Consider the following 17465-nt stretch of genomic DNA (forward strand, 5'->3'; position numbering starts at 1 on the left):
AATTACAACTGTGTATGTGAAAAGTCTATCTGAGTTACTGCAAATGTGTTTTTCCTTACCTGAGAATTATAATGAAATATAAAAATCTTCATTTGCAATATTTTGCAGCATACTATGTTGTTTGAGTGTCAGGCAAATTGCAAAATATAATGGTTCTTATGGAATGTTTTAATTCATGACCTGCATACTTCTTGGAAGTTTGATTAGGTAGATGTAGCCGCTGTGGTATAACTGCAAGGACACTCAATGTTCACTGACACATAGCTGAACGAGATACAATCCTTAGAGGATTTGAGTTTAACCACTGCAAATAACTTGTTTTTGTAAAGCTACATGAAAGTATGATCCCTAATTTTGCAGGCAATATCCTGAAATTACCGTTGATTTTGAGCAGTATTTGATTCTTTTAAATAGCTTTAGCTTATAGTTCATTATAAGCTTCATATTGAGCTAAAAATAAAAAAAAAAAAAAAGGGAATACGTTGATGAATATCTTTATTTCTAAGAGTAATTTCTCTTGTATTATTCATCTTTTGGGAAGAACCATCAATGCCTGAAGGTGCATTTGTAATGCTTTTCATTAATGCTGATTCCTCTAGACAATCCATAAATTGATGCGTTCTGTGCCCCATGAGAATAATGATATATTGCTTTGAAAAAAACCAAGAACCCTGTGGTTATATTAGGCCTTGAAAGATGATCATATCAGGTTTGTTGACAAATGTAGAAACTTATGCCACTGTGCAACTTCCTTTAGGAAAGAAAGTTATAATTAGAGAAACTCAGAGGCTGTTCACAGGATGATTGAAAAGAGTGTCCACTAGGACTAGTGACCATCCTTGCTATGTTAAAGACACAATGCATTCTCTAACCTAAATTTATTGTAACATCATTTTCTGGCCCTGAATATATAAACCATGTTTGCACAAGAACTTAAATATGGAAAGTGTTTTACAAATTATAAAACAAATTTACAAAGCTTTTCAGATCAAGTAAGTGAAGATATTTTGTCATTATAAACAGCTGCAGTTAAAATAATTATATACTGTGTTTTTTTATGGAACTTTTTATAAAGCTTTTTAATATCTATTGCTCTTTTATTTTTTTGCTTTAGCTTTGGAGAAAACATGCTATTATTTTAGATGGAGTATTAAATTGAATCATCAGGTTAAATGCAGAACTTGATTCTTAAATATATGGTCATAAAGGATGACTCTGTAAAGCAGGCATATATTGTCAGTTAAATAACACCACTTTAATATCTACCTGCCCTTCTGTGGGCAGAGTTTTGTGAAACGCTGCAGGACAGCCAATTTAGAAAGTGGTGCAATAAATGGTTTCTAGATATCCCTAATTTCAGATACAGAACTTTCAAGTTCAGAGACTGTTAGTGGAAATCAGCTCAACTTCCCTAACATTTGCAAAAGGCCTTTGAAAAGAGCCTTGTAATAACATCCTTTTCACTTAGACCAATCATATGTGTACAACAGAATCTCAAATATGCATTGGAATTAAAATAGAGGGTGAAGTATAAGAATATTTTTTTAGGTCAGATGGATCATGGGAAAGAATCTCTTCTTTCCCATCCCTTTCTCATAGACTTATTCTTCCCTCTTCATTTTTTTTGAAAGCTAGGATTACAATACTAATTTTTACCAACTCAGTTATAATACTGGAATGTACCCAAGGAAAACATACAGGCAGCCACTTTCCAAACCTAAATTCTTGCACTAACTAATGTTGATGGCAGCACATTTAGCTACAGTAATTTATATGGCAGTTGAGTCACTGTACTGGAAAGCACACCAAAGAATAATCCAGAAAAACATGAATGTGCCAAAAGAAAGTGAGGAAACGGCATTTTATTAATTTTAAGAAAGGATTTGAAAAAACTGCATAGAAGGTAGGAAGAAAGAACAGCAAATCAATCTCTCTGATTCTGAAAGAAATAACTCAGTTATTCTTATGTACATTGCTTTTAAAGGACTGTTGCCTGAAAATAAGTCTCAAATAATCTGCATAGTCAGAAATGGATAATGAACTATGAGAAGAGGTAAGAGGTTGGGGTTCTCACAAGGAGGCTTCATAATGAGAGAAAGGAGAAAGAAAATTAAAAGATCAGATACGTAAAGGAAAGAACGCAGATTCATGTCAGTAGAATATTTTAAGTAGTTTCTATTGTAAATCATTTAAGCTAATCTTTGATAACTGTGAACTGTGCATTTATCAGTAAACTTAAGGAAGTATACACAGGTACTTTCAGTTAGCTGTTCTGTACTTGGATGCTGAGGGAATTAACAGTCAGGATTCGGTCCTATGAAGCTGTCAGGATAATTTCATAATCTCAGAACTCTCCTAATTGCTGGCAAACTGGGACATATCTTGATTCAAAGTGAGTCTCTGGGTTAGTTAAAGCAGTGCTCTTCTTTTGTAAAACTCATGAGTGATCTTCTGATAGTTAAAATAGTAATAAGTGACAGATCCCACAGAACTCAAAGAGAAATTAATTTCTAACATGAAATGTGACATATGTGCATGTATGTGCCAGTGTATATAATTGTCACACATGTGAATATAAGATATTAGTATTTATGGTATAAAGACTATAAAAGTTTTCTAATATGTTTGTTAAAGTAAACTGGCTATTTCACTTATAAAATTTGTTCCATTTTTGTGAGAGAAGATCATTATTGTGATAACAGTCAAAATTGTCTGCAGTCGTTTCTCCAGCAGATGTTACTTGGTTGTTAAAAAAGTAACCTAGAGTAACTTTTCATATACAATTGCATAGCTTTGATCTACTTTTGTTTTAATCAGTTTTCAGCTTGAATCTCTTTGATTTTTTTTCATTCAATTCCAAAAAGACAACAAAAGATTGATTTAAACATAGTAAGTTTCTTCTGTGATTTGCCCCCCATAGCCCTAGTCAAACTGTCATCCTGTGGCTGCTCTTTAGTCACTTCTACAGCCCTTGCTTGGAAAGGATCGTATTGCTGACACATTTCATCAATTAGTTTAATCAGCTGAAAAGGAATGTTGTGAAAGCTGTAGAACAAAAAACTCACTATTTTCCACAGGCCTTTTCCTGGCAGGCCATGAGACAGGAAGTTGAATTTATAAGTTCCATTTTTCATTTTACAGAGCTACTAGAGAAGACTCTTAGAAGAGAGGAAGAAGTGGGAGCTCTCCAGGTATACTTTCTATTTAATTAACCAGCTACACTGTTTTTCACCCTTCAAATTACTAAACTGTATTACAACATTGCTATTTTCTGAACTTCGTTGTATCTGAAATTCAGCTTTGGAAATATTAATATATGCAGCCAAATACAGACCAGATAGCTTGTAATACTCATTGCTAAGTTTCTGCCCAGTTGCACATTTGCGATTAAAGTATTCGTCATAAACGAGACAATAAATTTAGTCCATCAGTGATAAGAATGCTACTTTTAGGTTAAAATATATAGTGAAGTTGTTCTGTTGTGTCATACTGCTGGCTTCACTGAAACTGTATGTGAGTAGAGGCAGTGCAAATCTGTGTTCAGAACTGCAAAAATGCTTTATATTATACATAATTTGTTGGGTTAGCTTTTCTGGGCTGTGTTGTTTTCTCCTGTACATCTGAATAAAACTGAAAGTTTTACTGATTTTAAGTATTTTGAATCTCTGAAATATTAAATGTCCATAATCACCTTCCAGAGGAAGAAGGGACCAGTCAATTCATGGCAGGACTTGATACAATATGGTAAATCCTCATTTTGTGGCATCTAGCAGTAAAGCTGCTTATGCTAAGCACTTTAAATTTGTGCTTAGAAAGTAAGATTTATCTTAGGCTCAGTTTTGGAATAGTATTTTAGCATTATGGTCAAAGAAAATGTACTACTTAAAAAAAAATTGGCTGGGAAAGCAAAATCAAGCTGGAATGTCTGAATTGTGAGACTCGGGAGGCTATTAGGGAGGATAGTGTATGCTTCAGAATGCAGAAGGAAAAAAGACATTTAACAACAAATTGCAACAAACAATACTGAACATAGATATAAAAAAGTTTAGATAGAACATGAAGAGTGTATCAATGAAGCACCGTTCTATAAGTGTAATTGAACTAGGCCATTTATGAGGGAATTAATGAAGGTAAGGCTGTTAAGGAAAACGAAATTATGTATTGACTTGAGTTTTCACCATAAGAGTTTGTTTGAAGATAAGCCTTCTGTTCTCTTGTAATAAATACAAGGCATTTTGAGGGCTAGAGGTATCAAAGAGCTAGTGTAGAAACAGCTTGATCCAGTAAGAGGAGACAAGTTGCAAGACCCAAAAGTTACACAACACACCAATCCAGCTGTTTCCTGTTGAAACAAAAATCTTGGCCCAGCTCTCTGGCAGCTCAAGTTCAACAAGGCTGAGAGCTTGTCTGCGCAAGCAGTTTACACAGGTGCGTATCTAGTTACATCAATGTAAAAAGATCTCCTTTCATGTGAAGCAATTCTGCATCTGCTTTCATGTGGAGCTCTGCAGTTGACAAATTGTCCTAATGATACTGCTGATTGAATGAGGAGCAATTTTATACTGCAGAGAGTGGCATGTTAATAGTGTCTTGTGTGCATATATGTGCTTGCCTGTATTTCTTATGGTCTGTCGAGTTCCTGATCAAATTGCTTTATGCCCGTCCCTAACTGGTGGTTCTGGTTAAGTGGGTGACTTGTACTGCTCTGACTGCTATTTTTATATTCAAATGTTTCATAGCAGTTTTTTTACTTCTTCAGATGCCTATGCTTGCATTGCCCAAATACTCAGCAAAACCAGCTATTATTTTTCTAGATAGTATTATGTCTGTCTTAGTCAATATGTTTCAAAATGGTCCCAGTCTGGGATCCTTTGTTCTTGTAAAGTTGTATTCTAAACTGACAGTGGCTGAATATGTACAACTTTGCTAGCAAGTAGTTGTAAAAATGAACTTGTGTCATCATGACTGAATCTCTGCAAGCTGTTGCATCTCAATATATAAAACCTAGGAAGTAAACGGAAAGTAAGACTTTAAGTATGGCACTTCCCGGAGCTGAAAGTGGCAGTCCCATTCCAGGTGACATGGAATATTTGTTTCTTCTGAGCCGAGGTTCAACAAAGCATGTGTATAGTTGGTGAATGTATGAATGCTTTCATTAAAGTAGATTGCTAGAAGGTAATTGTTTGTCAATTTAAGGACCACTAGCAAATAAAATAGTGTTCTTTGCTCCCAAGGCCTACAGTCCAGTGGAAGTCTTCATAGCTACATCTTTCTACATGAATCTGTTGTCCCACATTATGTGGTCAAGATGGAAGCTATCTGTAGTATTTCATATGTGGTTCTTTGAAAACAGGGTGTTTTGGGAGCTAGGAGGCCGATGCTTTGAGTGACATCACTGTATTCTTGTTTTTCATTTTGAACCTGTTGCATATTTTTTACTAGAGTTTCTATATTATACAAACATTTATATTTATATATAAGCTTATATAGTTATATATGAGTTTATGTATATTCTAGGTTATATCTATATTCTCATTGCATGTATGATTGCTTTCTGTTGTTAACATGTGTACTCATACTCATCGTAATGATTTTTAGCTTGTGAGGAGTCTAGATCACTTTCTACATTCTTTCTGATAGCCACTCCAAGAATATAACCTCACTTCTTTTCTTACTTCATTGAGAGAAAAAAGGCTCTGATTATAAGGTTTTCACCTTCATTTTAGTGAAAACTGTTCTGTGGTACAAAAGATTGCATTCATGGAAATAATATGCTATGCATGATAATTGCAATATTCAACTGTGCGGATGTTGTCTGAGGAAATAATTGCAAGCAATTTTCATTTGCTTTGTAATTAGTGACATGTTAATATAAATTAAATATATAGTATATAATAATACATAATCTTAATTTGAAAACATAAAATATTGATAATTTATGAATTATCCATGGTAAATTTACTAATGTATTACTTGCAAGTCTTCAGAAGATTATCTGCTAATATTTTAAGGTTTTATTCCGTTTTTCGAATTTGGCAGCTAGATCATTTGCCTTATTTAATATATGGAGTCATTTTGAAAACACTATTTATTCTACCCTTGGAACCATCCTACTAATACAGTCACTCTAAGACTTTTTTTTTTCTTCAAAATAGTCCTTTTTAAATGAAGAAATTTGTGTCTGAAGTACACAAATTTATGAGATGTGCAAATACCATCTTTTTTATGGCAATGAGTTTGGGTATTGTTGCAGTCTTCAAATAAATATGAAGTTTTGCCTCAGCAACTGCAAGTTTGTGGAGGAACAAGCATCTCAAAATAAATATTTTTGAGTTTTTCACATAATGGTTTTTGTTATAAGTTTGTTCTGATGTACCAAAATTGCCTGTATCTCAGACCTGCTTCCAATAATGAATTAAGACTTTAGTATTTAATACACGACCTTTTCTGAGCAAAAATTTTATTGCAATTAGGTAAACTTTTGCTTATGCAACATTGTAGTTGAAATCCACAACTACTATGCATTGAGATAGGTGCTGAGCAAACATATTTTAATAGACAGGTCGAAGTTAAGTATTCTAGAATTATCCTAATTACCTCATATTATCTTAATTTTATTGACGAGGAGCTAAAATGTAGGTGAAATAAGTCTATAGGAAACCTGAGATGTGAATCTGGAGTTTTTTAACTCGCAGCTCTTAGGAATAAGATCATTGTCCATTGTGTTAAAAACAAATACACACCAAACAAAAACCCCAAACTCCCACCAAACAGAAAACAAACACAAAACCAAACATTTTTGTCTATTTGTTTTTTTAACCTGCTATTTTAAAAGATTCCAGTAACTGAAAATGGTAAGAGGATTGCATTTTTTTAATCTTCATATGTTTGTTTTATTATTTTTCATCAGTTTATGCACAGGGAATTTGGAACCACTGTGTCTGCAGTTATAGGATCAGCCAATTTAGTGGCATCCACTACTGGCAAAATGTTAGCATTGTTTTTAAACAATTATATTTTGATAGTGTACTAGATTTCCATAAAATCTGTTTATGTGTGCATTCCTGTTTTCCCTTTAGATATTTCCTTTTACATACTTTGCCGAACAGTTTTCCTTGTCTTTCAAAACCAATTAGGCCATTCCAGAGGCTATTTTTTGTCAGCCTTACTTCATGCAGTTATTTTTCCTACAGTATATTGTCTCACTTTCTGCCCATGGTTTAGAAGTATAATCAAAGGTACAACAGCTCTAAGTGGCTGTGGAAAACTACCATCATTTACACCCCAAACATCTTTCAGTGAATAAGCTTTAAACATTTCACTAGGGTGAACTGTGTGTTTTCTTCAAAAGATTATAGTAATCCAAGGGACACTGGTTTTACAGAAATATGTAAATATGCAATTTGTAAATACTGTTTTTATACAAATACAGTTCAGTTAGTAAACTTAACCATTATTCCAAAGCTTTTTACGACAATAAAAACTCTAGAAGAGTCTCTGTAACTCATTTCCATCTAGTCTTAGAAAAATACTTTTGCAATCTTAGAATCATATAGTGTCCTGAGTTGGAAGGGATCCACAAGGATCATTGAGTCCCTGCATAAGACAATCCCACAGGTCACACCATGTGTCTGAGGGCGTCGTCCAGTCTCTTGTTGAACACTGTCAGGCCTGGGGCTGTGACACCTCCCTGGGGAGCCTGTTCCAGTGCTCCACCACCCTCTGGGGGAAGAACCTTTTCCTGATGTCCAGCCTAAACTGCTCTAGCACATCTCCCTGCCATTCCCTTGGGTTCTATCACTGGTCACCAGAGAGAAGAGTTCAATGCCTACCTCTCCTCCTCTAGACTGCAATGAGGTCTCCCCTCAGTCATCTCCAGGCTGAACAAACCAAGTGAATGAAATCTTGCAAATGGGAAGAACTGTTTCTGGCTCCCAAATTCTTCCATTGGTCTAGGAAATTTTTATTGTACCTGTTTCTTCCAAAATAGTGAAATCAGTTCAGATTTGTCTGTCTTTTATGCTGCAGAAATAAGTCCAGATTATTACAATCATTTTTACCTGTTAGGGAGAGATAGAACAGGAAGAAGTACAGTGATTCTTAGTCTAATCCACCCAGAAAGGAAAACAAAAAAAATTCCTCTCTCATATTTTCAAAAAGGTAATATTTGAGCAAGGTAAGAATTCCTGTAATGTCTTAATGGTCAGATACTGTAAGTATGGGCTCACCTAGACACTTGAATGTGTGTTTTCTTAGATTAGTCAAAAATATCCTACCTATTCAAGATATAGTGCCAGACTACATGATCTTGATTTTACTTGCTTAATATTTTTCTTGGAGGTACTTTTAAATGGAAACTGAAAGTTAAAATACATGCAGTAAATTTAAAATTCTTGGTTCTCTGTATATTGTGCTGGATTAAAACTGACACAAGCTTATTTTATTTGCATTTTATTTTTATCTGACATTAGACTTTGACTAATGTCATCTTGTTATTAATAAAACATTCTTCAGAGCTATTTCTGGATAACAGAATAATGATATAGAATTTACTTTTTAGTTTTCTAAGGAAAGGTCTAAAAGAAAACTAAGCCAGATGCTAACGTGACATGAACTCCAAAACACAGCAGATTTATGGTCACAGATTATCAAAAAAAGAAATTGAACTTTGCGATACATAAGAGTAAAATCAACAATATTGAAAATCTAATCGTATTATTGGAAAAAAGTATATAATGGAGTTAATATTTTCAAATTCTTTCTTACACTGTTTCTGGGGAGTTTCTTCTCTTTGGAGCAAATTGTGAGATAGTATGAGAAATGGGCCAGAGCTCCAATTAAGTACAACAGTTCCTATTCAGAGATTTTTACACAATTTCATACACGTGACCCGCAAAAAACCAAAATGAATGCTTTTCATCATTGTTCAACTTACGTTGCGTTTATATTCTTTACCTTCTAATGGGATCTTGTACTTCATTTTTAGGAACGTATTATGGCCTTAGAAGTGGTAAGTGTCTTAAATTCATTTCCCAACCAATCACAGTGATGTTGCTGATATTTTTCTAAATTATGAAAAATATTATTTTTATGTACTTAAAAGAAGAAGTGGAGGTTCTGAGTTCTTAACTGTCACTTCACTTTTAAGATGTGATAATTTTATACAGCATCTTTCTTACTACGTTTTTACTACTGTATTTAAGTACCAGTTATATGAAATACAGTGTAATGTTGTAGTTTTTATGTACAGTGCAGTCCTCGTCCCCTCCCTGGGAAGGGAAATGTCCTAGGTTTGAGCTGTATAAAGGGTGTTATTTTTCTACTGATAACACTTCTTATGGTGAAAGTCCATGTGAAAGATCTAGTAATTCCAGTGACTGCTGTGGATGCATTTTACGTGTTTATGCTGGGAGATGCAGACAGAATCAGTTCATCTGCCCACATCATCATTGCAAATAAAAACATGACGGAATGCCATTTTAATTGATTAAATAATATAATTTAATGAGATACTAAGTTGGAAGGACAAAAGTCTTCCTTCATGCATGTACATGTCATGAATGCAACTGGATTATCCAGATGCATCAAGCTATTATAGTAAGCCTGTCAGGTGTAATAGCTTTGTTGAGTCTTGGCTTGCCCTAGTATTTCTGAACTGTGCTTCTTTCCCCTTGCATAGGAATGTCTAATAAGACATCACACAATAGTATGTATCAGGCTTGTAGTTTCTTTTCATTGGAAATGCAGAAAATTCCATCTAAAAAAACAGCAATGAGACAATATCAAGGCTACAAATATAAACTTTTAAAATGTGCTTGTGCAAATTATTATTTTATCCTTCCTGATTGTCTGTGCCTCTCTGAAAACACCTTCAGATTTCAAATATATATTTAAATGATACTCGATATTTTAATAAAAGTCCCTTTGTAAATCAGAGTACAGTGTTGGAACTCCTGCCTCGTAGGAGTAGGGACCTAATGCTCAGGTTCTGTGTCCTGGCACTTCACATAGTGCTCTGTGAATGTAAAGTGTTGCCAGGACATTAGCTCTGTTCAGGAGCATCTCTTACTCATGGTTTGCTTACGTGACAACCAGTTGGGCACGTAACCACTTGCCATCTGTTTCTGATGAACCATGAGTTAAACTGCTTCCAAATGCCCTGTCCTTTCTGTGCCCAGAAGCCGTTTTGACACAGGCAGAGGGTAATTGCTTGCAAAATGCACAACATCATGCAAATTCAATCCATATTTTGTGACAATATTTGTTTCTATTTTTTCTGAGGCCTTTCTACTTTTAATCTCCTCTACTTTAAGAAGGAAGATTTGTAAGTTATTGTTCCGATAGAAGAGGATTATTATCAGTAAAATATAATTTTATTTCTCAATGCAAGTTGGGAGTTGACACTTGAATGCAAATTTGTGATGCTGAGTCCTAGAGCCTAAAATCAATCACTACTTTCATTATTGCTGACATTGGAAGATGTGTAATGTTAAGCCCTGAGATTGCAGGCAAGAGAAGTATGGTCATCACTAAGGCTGTCAAATGCTCTGAAGGCACTCAGTTTAATTTTGCCATGAAGTTCCGCTGTGATGTCAGGCAAATCACTTAAACCAAATTTTTCACAGACTGTTAATTACTTTGTGTTCCTCATTTTCTGGATATCTGACTTTGTGACTTTTCAGGCCTGATTTTTAGAAATCCAAAGTTTTACTAATAGGTAAAATTCTATGGGAGTTCCAGCTAAATATATCTCTAGGTGTACTCGAAAATCAGATGTTAGATAGCTGATTGTGTGAATACTTTAAAATAAGAAGTGGTTTTGACCTTTGTATCTCTGTTTCAGTTCTGAGGATGATAGCATTCTCTCTCTCTCTCTCTCTTTCTCCTCCTCCCCTTCAGTGATCTTAAAAAGAAAATACACAGAGGAATACTTATGTGGTATGAATGTGTCAGGATGAGCTATGAGAGAGAAGCCCTTACTCTTTGTCTACAATCTACTTATTTCTGCCTCCTGCACTTGCCAGTAAAATTGGTGTGGTAACCATATGATGAACTTGGCAACTTAAGCAAAAAAATAATAGTGGAAGAAATGTGACAGTAACCAAGCAGGTTCTTTTCAGAGTTCTGGGTGAATAAACCTTCCAGGCCTACCTTACTAGAACTCAGTGAATTTGTGAGTTGCAGCTCCTTCTCTCAGTAGTCTGCTTGAGCTGGAAGCTCCATCTCCTACCTATTACTCACTCTGTCTGCTTGACCCAACTGTTTCTTGAATCTTCTTTTTCCTTATCCAACTAATGTGGTTCCCAAGGAAAATGCTGTATTACCAGGGCACAACACCTGATCTGGTCACTCCCTTAAGGGACCCAAGAACAAACAGTACCCATCACAAGAAGCTTTTGGATTTTTTGGCTCTTTTTCTTCAATCAGACCTGTCCTACAGTATAACTCAATAGATAGGTACACCAGTTCTTGCTCCAGCAGGGTACAGAGGGCAGGAGCAGAAGCTGGAAGGTTAGAAAGAAGAACAAGGGTACTTTGACTCAGTAGTAGATAGAAATGGAGCTGAAGAACCAGGGTCTACTCTGAAATAATCCTTCAACTCATGAGAAGTGCCAGGGGAATAACAAGTACAGGCAAAGTGGAGGTTTTGAGTACCGAGAGATTTTGTTTGATTTTTTGTTTGTTTGTTTAGTACTATTTAATAAAGTGAATTTAATTATTACATAGCTGTTAACAAATAATTTTTCTGAATACTTTAGTAATCAATTATGTAGTCTGATGTTTTACTAGAATGCATATGATTTCTCTTTAAAGTGTTTTAGTTTATTCTTGAGTGTAGCTTGGTTCATACATACGAAGAGTGTACGAGAGTCAGTATTGTATTCTCAGATGTAGCTACAATGGGAAGTGTATCTAATTCTCATAAAGAGGTCAGGGTGTATTTTGTAGGTACATGCCATGTTTGTGATTTCAGTGGATTTCTGTAAACTACATCACGTTCTTTGGGAGCATAAGATGCAAGTCACATTTCTCTGCCTTAGTACTATTAGTCTGACTTAGAAGACTGGGAAATCTAATTTGAAATCAACCATGGCCTGAAGTGATTCCAGTGAACATATGCATTCTATATCCTTTGATCAATAAGACAGCTTATTGCTTTCAGTAGAGAACCCAGCAGTGAGGTTACCACTTGCTTAGAATACTTGAATCAGACTTTTCTGGACATGATTCAGCTTTTTGTTACAATGTTATAAATCTAGGTTAACTCCAGTAATGCTGTAAGTATTCTGTAAAATTGTTACTTAATATGAATTTCCTTTTCAGTATGAACACTTATGTATTTTGCTGTAACTCATATTTTATGTCCATGACAGTAAGGTTTTTGAATACCAGTAAAAGAAATTTCTGTCCACACACACTCAGCAATATAAAAGCTATTAGATTCTTCTACTGTAGTAGCAGGTTCAAATTTGCATCAGTTTTTCTGATTTATCACCCATTTTAAAAGAAGAATTGGAAGGGTGACAATGCCCAATGCATTTCACAGAGAGATTGTGCAATGGTCTGACGCTATCCATTTCAGGGTTCTGTTTCTCAACATGCCTTCCATCAATAAGCAAACTTTGCTGTTAGCTCTTGTAACCATTTCATGTTTGTTGTACTTTGTAAGTATGAATGTTTAGGAAACCTTGAATCTGAGTGTTAATACTTCCTTCTCCCCTTAGTTTGCTTCTGTAGTGTCTGGCAAAAGCTACCATTACATCAAAGGCCTTCTGGTCCCCCCAGCTGTTCTTTGATCATATAAAAATGACTGGGAGAGGAGCAACAGTCTGAGATCCTCTGTCCTGCCTCGCCTTTTCCGTTCCTTTCATGGCTGAGCCAGTGTATCACATCCCTTCGCTAGGTGTGGAGAACTTTCCCAAAGTTCCCCAAGCCTTTCCTCTGCTCACTCCCACCAAGTAACTTCTGTCATCCGGTCCAGCGCCCCTGCTCAAGCAGGGTCACCCAGAACCAGGACCGTGTTCATGTGGCGTTTGGATATTTACAAGGATGGAGACTCCTCCCTGGGCAACCTGTGCCAGCCACCCTCATAGTGAAAAAGTGTTTCTTATGTTCAGACAGAACCTCCTGTGTTTCAATTGGTGCCTGTTGCCTCTTGTCCTGGCACTGGGCACCACTGAAAGGAGCCTGGCTCCCTCTTCTTTACCCCCTCCCTTCAGGTATTTTTACCCATTGATGAGATCTTCCCGAGCTTTTTCTTCTCCAAGCTAAACAGTCCCAGCTCTCTCAGCCTTTTCTCACGGGAGAGATGCTCCAGGCTTGTAAGGAAAGTTGGTTACCCTCTGTTGAACTGTCTGCAGTATCTCTCTCTCATACTGGGGAACCCAGAACTGTACCTGGCACTACACGTGCATCTCACCAGGGCTGACTAGAGGGAATGATCACTGCCCTTTACCTGCTGGCAACACTCCTCCTCATGCAACCCTTACATTCTCTAACTAGAAAGCTCCTTTCAATATTGTGAAGATATCTTCCACATATTGAATGTTTTTGCCAGATTTTAATAAACCAAAATCTCTTTTCCATTAGAGAAAGTAAAAATCTCAGGATAAATCTATTTTTTTTTAATCTTAAGTTCTTAGTTTAACTTCCATTTTTTTGGAACATATTATATGTGTATGTAAATATAATTTTAAAGAGAGATCCTATGTGCTTCATCCGTAGGATTCACTTTAGAAATGTTGGCGTTTCATCTGTAGAATATGTATCTATGAGTTCTTTCACAGAATATACTATGCTTGTAAGTTGATAAGTAAGACATAGATAGGCATAGCATGCATTTTTGTTTCGTTTGTATATCAGAAAACAAGATAAATTTTGACCATAGACTATTAACTAAAATGTTTCTAGTATGCTGCTAGATCCCTCACTTTATATTAAAATGTTTTACATTTGATCAAGGTATAACCTTATGAACACAAACATATTGATGCTGCCATAGATTTTTTTTTTCCTCTTGTTGTGCATCTTTTGATTAAAATGGGGAAATCAATACACCAAATTCCTAATTATTTTTTCTACTCTGACACTGATTTGTTGTGTATCCTTGGTTAAATCACTTCTCTTTGTATTTCACCTTTTCTCAGCTGTAAAACTGAATGAAATCTCTTCTTTCCCATGAAGGCTGTGTTACTTAAAGTTTTGTGATGTTTTCTGGAAGGCTTGGTGAAATACTGTTAGCATACAAAACATTATCATAAATTACATGTGACGATTTTTAGCATCCAAAGCTCCAGAAAGTTGAAGATAGCCCACTAACATTGCTTTACTTTACACACTCTGCCTCTTGTGTTATGTTTCTTTTAATTTCCAGTATCTGGATGTCTGATGAAAATCTTAAATGATAAAGAATAGATTCTCAAAAATTAGTCCTGTGGATCCCCAGTAGTACTTGGAGCACTGGTTGATGATTCACAGAAAGCCGGCTTGCCAAAGAGCTGCACTGCCTCCTCCACATTTCCAGCTGTTGGTATGCATCAAACAAGCAAAAATTCATGAAATACTTTCCTAATATTTTTCCATATAAAAACTTCCTGTAGTTACCACAGAGATGTTGTATGCTCATGGATGAGAAAAGAAATGGTCCATGTCTTTGCAAACAGGAAAGGAAGCATCCACGAAGCCTTCTTAATTAAAATGTGGTCCACCCACTCCACACAAAAACATCTGGAGTCTAAATCAAAAGTTCAGTTAGTTTCACATTTGCAATGCTTTGTTAACAAAGGTCTTTTGTTTTTCATTAGTATAAGTATACTTTTTGTTGAAAAAAAGTCTTACTAGTTAAATGTTGATGAAACAATGTAGTATAGAAAAAAATAACAACTGAACTTGCATATTGTGTAACTTGATACATTTATGTGTTGCCTATCTTTGTAAAGGTAAATTGATTTCTTGATGTGCTGAAATCATCAAACAGTGGTATAATTGGAGTAATGGTATACATGGAATATAAAGATACGAAATACATTTTTTGTTTGCTCTTAAAGTTCCCTCTAAACATATGATGTACTGCATTGCAGGATGTCACAGGTATCGTGAAGTTTACCTGGCATATGAAAGTCAGAGAACCTCAGACCTCTTAATATAGTGACACCCTGATTAAAAGAAGTGTATGATGGATCAGTCTAGTGCTGGAGAGAGAAGCTGACAATGCATAGTGTTACAGATGTTAACAGAGAAAGCGAAGGATACCTTTGTATGTGCTGGGTGCCCCATATTCTTGCTGTTTCAGTATTCAACATGCTAAGGCCATTTGAAAATAAGTCATTGTAGGTCACCTTTAACATTATATCTTTCATCTGAATTGTGAGTAACTGCCTGCTCACATCCATTGCAGTCAGTTAAAATTACAGTCGCATTTAATTTTTTTGTGAGTATTCTTTGGGGATTAGCTAACTGGTACTTAAGTCAGCTCTAATTTTCAAAAATATCTGTGCAATACAGATAGCCATTTGTTTTTACCTACCTCAGAACAGAAAGGACCACTGTACCTGAAAGTCAATGAAGTTTGGCTTCTGGTTTATGTTTGTGTTTTCAATATGTCAACTATAAAGGCAAACTTTAGGAGGACTGTATACAAACCTGCTTTGATTTATTTGCATTTAGCATTGCAGCTTTGAGACTGAAAATAAAATGTGTATCTGATTTTGATTTAGATCTGTCCCTTGAGACAGCATGAAACAGTCTATCACCAAGAATACATCAATATAAGAGGATTAACTGTTCACATGCAGTTTAAACATCAAAGTGTTTGTATGAAGTCATGGAAAATGAGTAATTTGTTGTGTCATTCTCTGTGAAAACATAGAACGCCCCTTTTCAAAGTAAATAATCTTTATTTTAAAAACAGCAAGATTAATAGCACTCTATTGAAGAGACTGTTTTTAAGTAAAATGTCATTAATACTGCTTCAATTAGTACAATTGGTCTTTCTTCCTCTTATCAGTACCATCAGTACACTGTATCAGGACCTTCTGTTCCCTTTTAAACAATGAGCAGACAGATGTGATTGCTCTCTTTAGGATTATTCGTATGCATTATGGCATACAGCTTTCTGATTTCTGGGAAAAAAGTTAACAGTACTTAATTGCCCTCTGTGTCAGGTGCTTCTAACATCCTTCACTGCATTTTATCTGTGCGGCTAAATCAATCTCTTCTAATAGAATAGAGTGTAGTCATTAATGATACAAATATGGCATTTGATCCATGTTTAGGAGGTTGCTGTGCATTTCATTAAATTACCACTTCTGTGGACCAACTAAAAGCTCTTCCATCACCCTCCCCTCCCATTCTTCAACATGTTTTGTTGCCTCCTTCTTTATTGAATTACCCCTAACAAACTTGGCTTTGTTCTTTTCCTGTTTTTATTTGCACATCACTACCATTCTTTTCATTCTTTTTATGAAAAAAACACACATTTCCGTGCCTGAAAATGTTAGCGTGTGAGTTATCCTATTCAAATCACTTCACCAACTACTCAGAAGACTGTGAGAATTTTAGACTATAAAAGCAACTGTTCTGGTTAAGACCAAAGGTCAGTCTAGCCCAGCTATAGACATTGCCAACAATGGCCAAAATAAAATGCTTAGGGAAGAGCGTATGAACAGAACTGACATATATTTTGCTTCCCACTCATTCATTCTGATTCCAGCCATTCAAAGCTCAGAGACTTCCAGACCCAGATGTAGTTTCTGTGGATTTGGAACCCTTCCATGGTCTTTCTTATTCATGAACTTGCTCAGTTTTCTGCTTAAACCCATATAAAATTTTCTATCTTTATGTGACTTCTGATTTTATGCAAATTGTTCATTTCTCCCCTCAGGCATCTGTCTTTCTGGCTGAAAAGTCGTAGTTCTTTGAGTCATTGTGTTTAGTCTTTTCTCACATGGAAACAGTGCTCCGTGGCTTTGGTCATTCTTGTTGCTCTTCTCTGACCTTTCCCTATTTTGGTTCTGAAATAGAGGTCTGCAGCTGCACTCAGTAGTCAAGAGGCAAACATACTGTAAATTCATACTTGGGAATAATTATCAGAGGATCGTAGAATGTCCTGAGTTGGAAGGGACCCACAAGCATCGAGTTCAACTCCTGTTGTTGCATATGACAACCCCACAGTTCACATCATGTGTCTGAGGGCATTGTCCGGTCTCTTGTTGAACACTGTCAGGCTTGGGGCTGTGACACCTCCCTGGGGAGCCTGTTCCAGTGCTTCACCACCCTCTGGGGGAAGAACCTTTTCCTAATGTCCAGCCTAACTCTCCCTGGCACATCTTCCTGCCATTCCCTTGGGTTCTGTCATTGGTCACCAGAGAGAAGATTTGGGTGCCTGCCCCTCCTCCTCTTGTGAGGAAGCTCTAGACTCTTCTCCAGGCTGAACAAACCCAGTGACTTTAGCTGCTCCTCTTATG

General features: G+C 35.9%; 1 protein-coding gene across 1 annotated transcript in view; it reads left to right on the forward strand.

Moving 5' to 3' along the window:
* Positions 1 to 17465, forward strand: part of CEP128 (centrosomal protein 128) — a gene marked incomplete at its 3' end in the record, with an annotated part of 122417 nt that overhangs the window by 87449 nt on the left and 17503 nt on the right. Inside the window, exons 19-20 of the mRNA XM_080344806.1 lie at positions 3142 to 3191; positions 8987 to 9010. Of these exons, the coding sequence (XP_080200932.1) occupies positions 3142 to 3191; positions 8987 to 9010 (74 nt within the window). The remainder of the gene's footprint in view (positions 1 to 3141; positions 3192 to 8986; positions 9011 to 17465) is intronic.

This window comes from Nesoenas mayeri (assembly GCF_963082525.1).
Source record: "Nesoenas mayeri genome assembly, chromosome: 5".
Lineage (NCBI taxonomy): Eukaryota > Metazoa > Chordata > Aves > Columbiformes > Columbidae > Nesoenas > Nesoenas mayeri.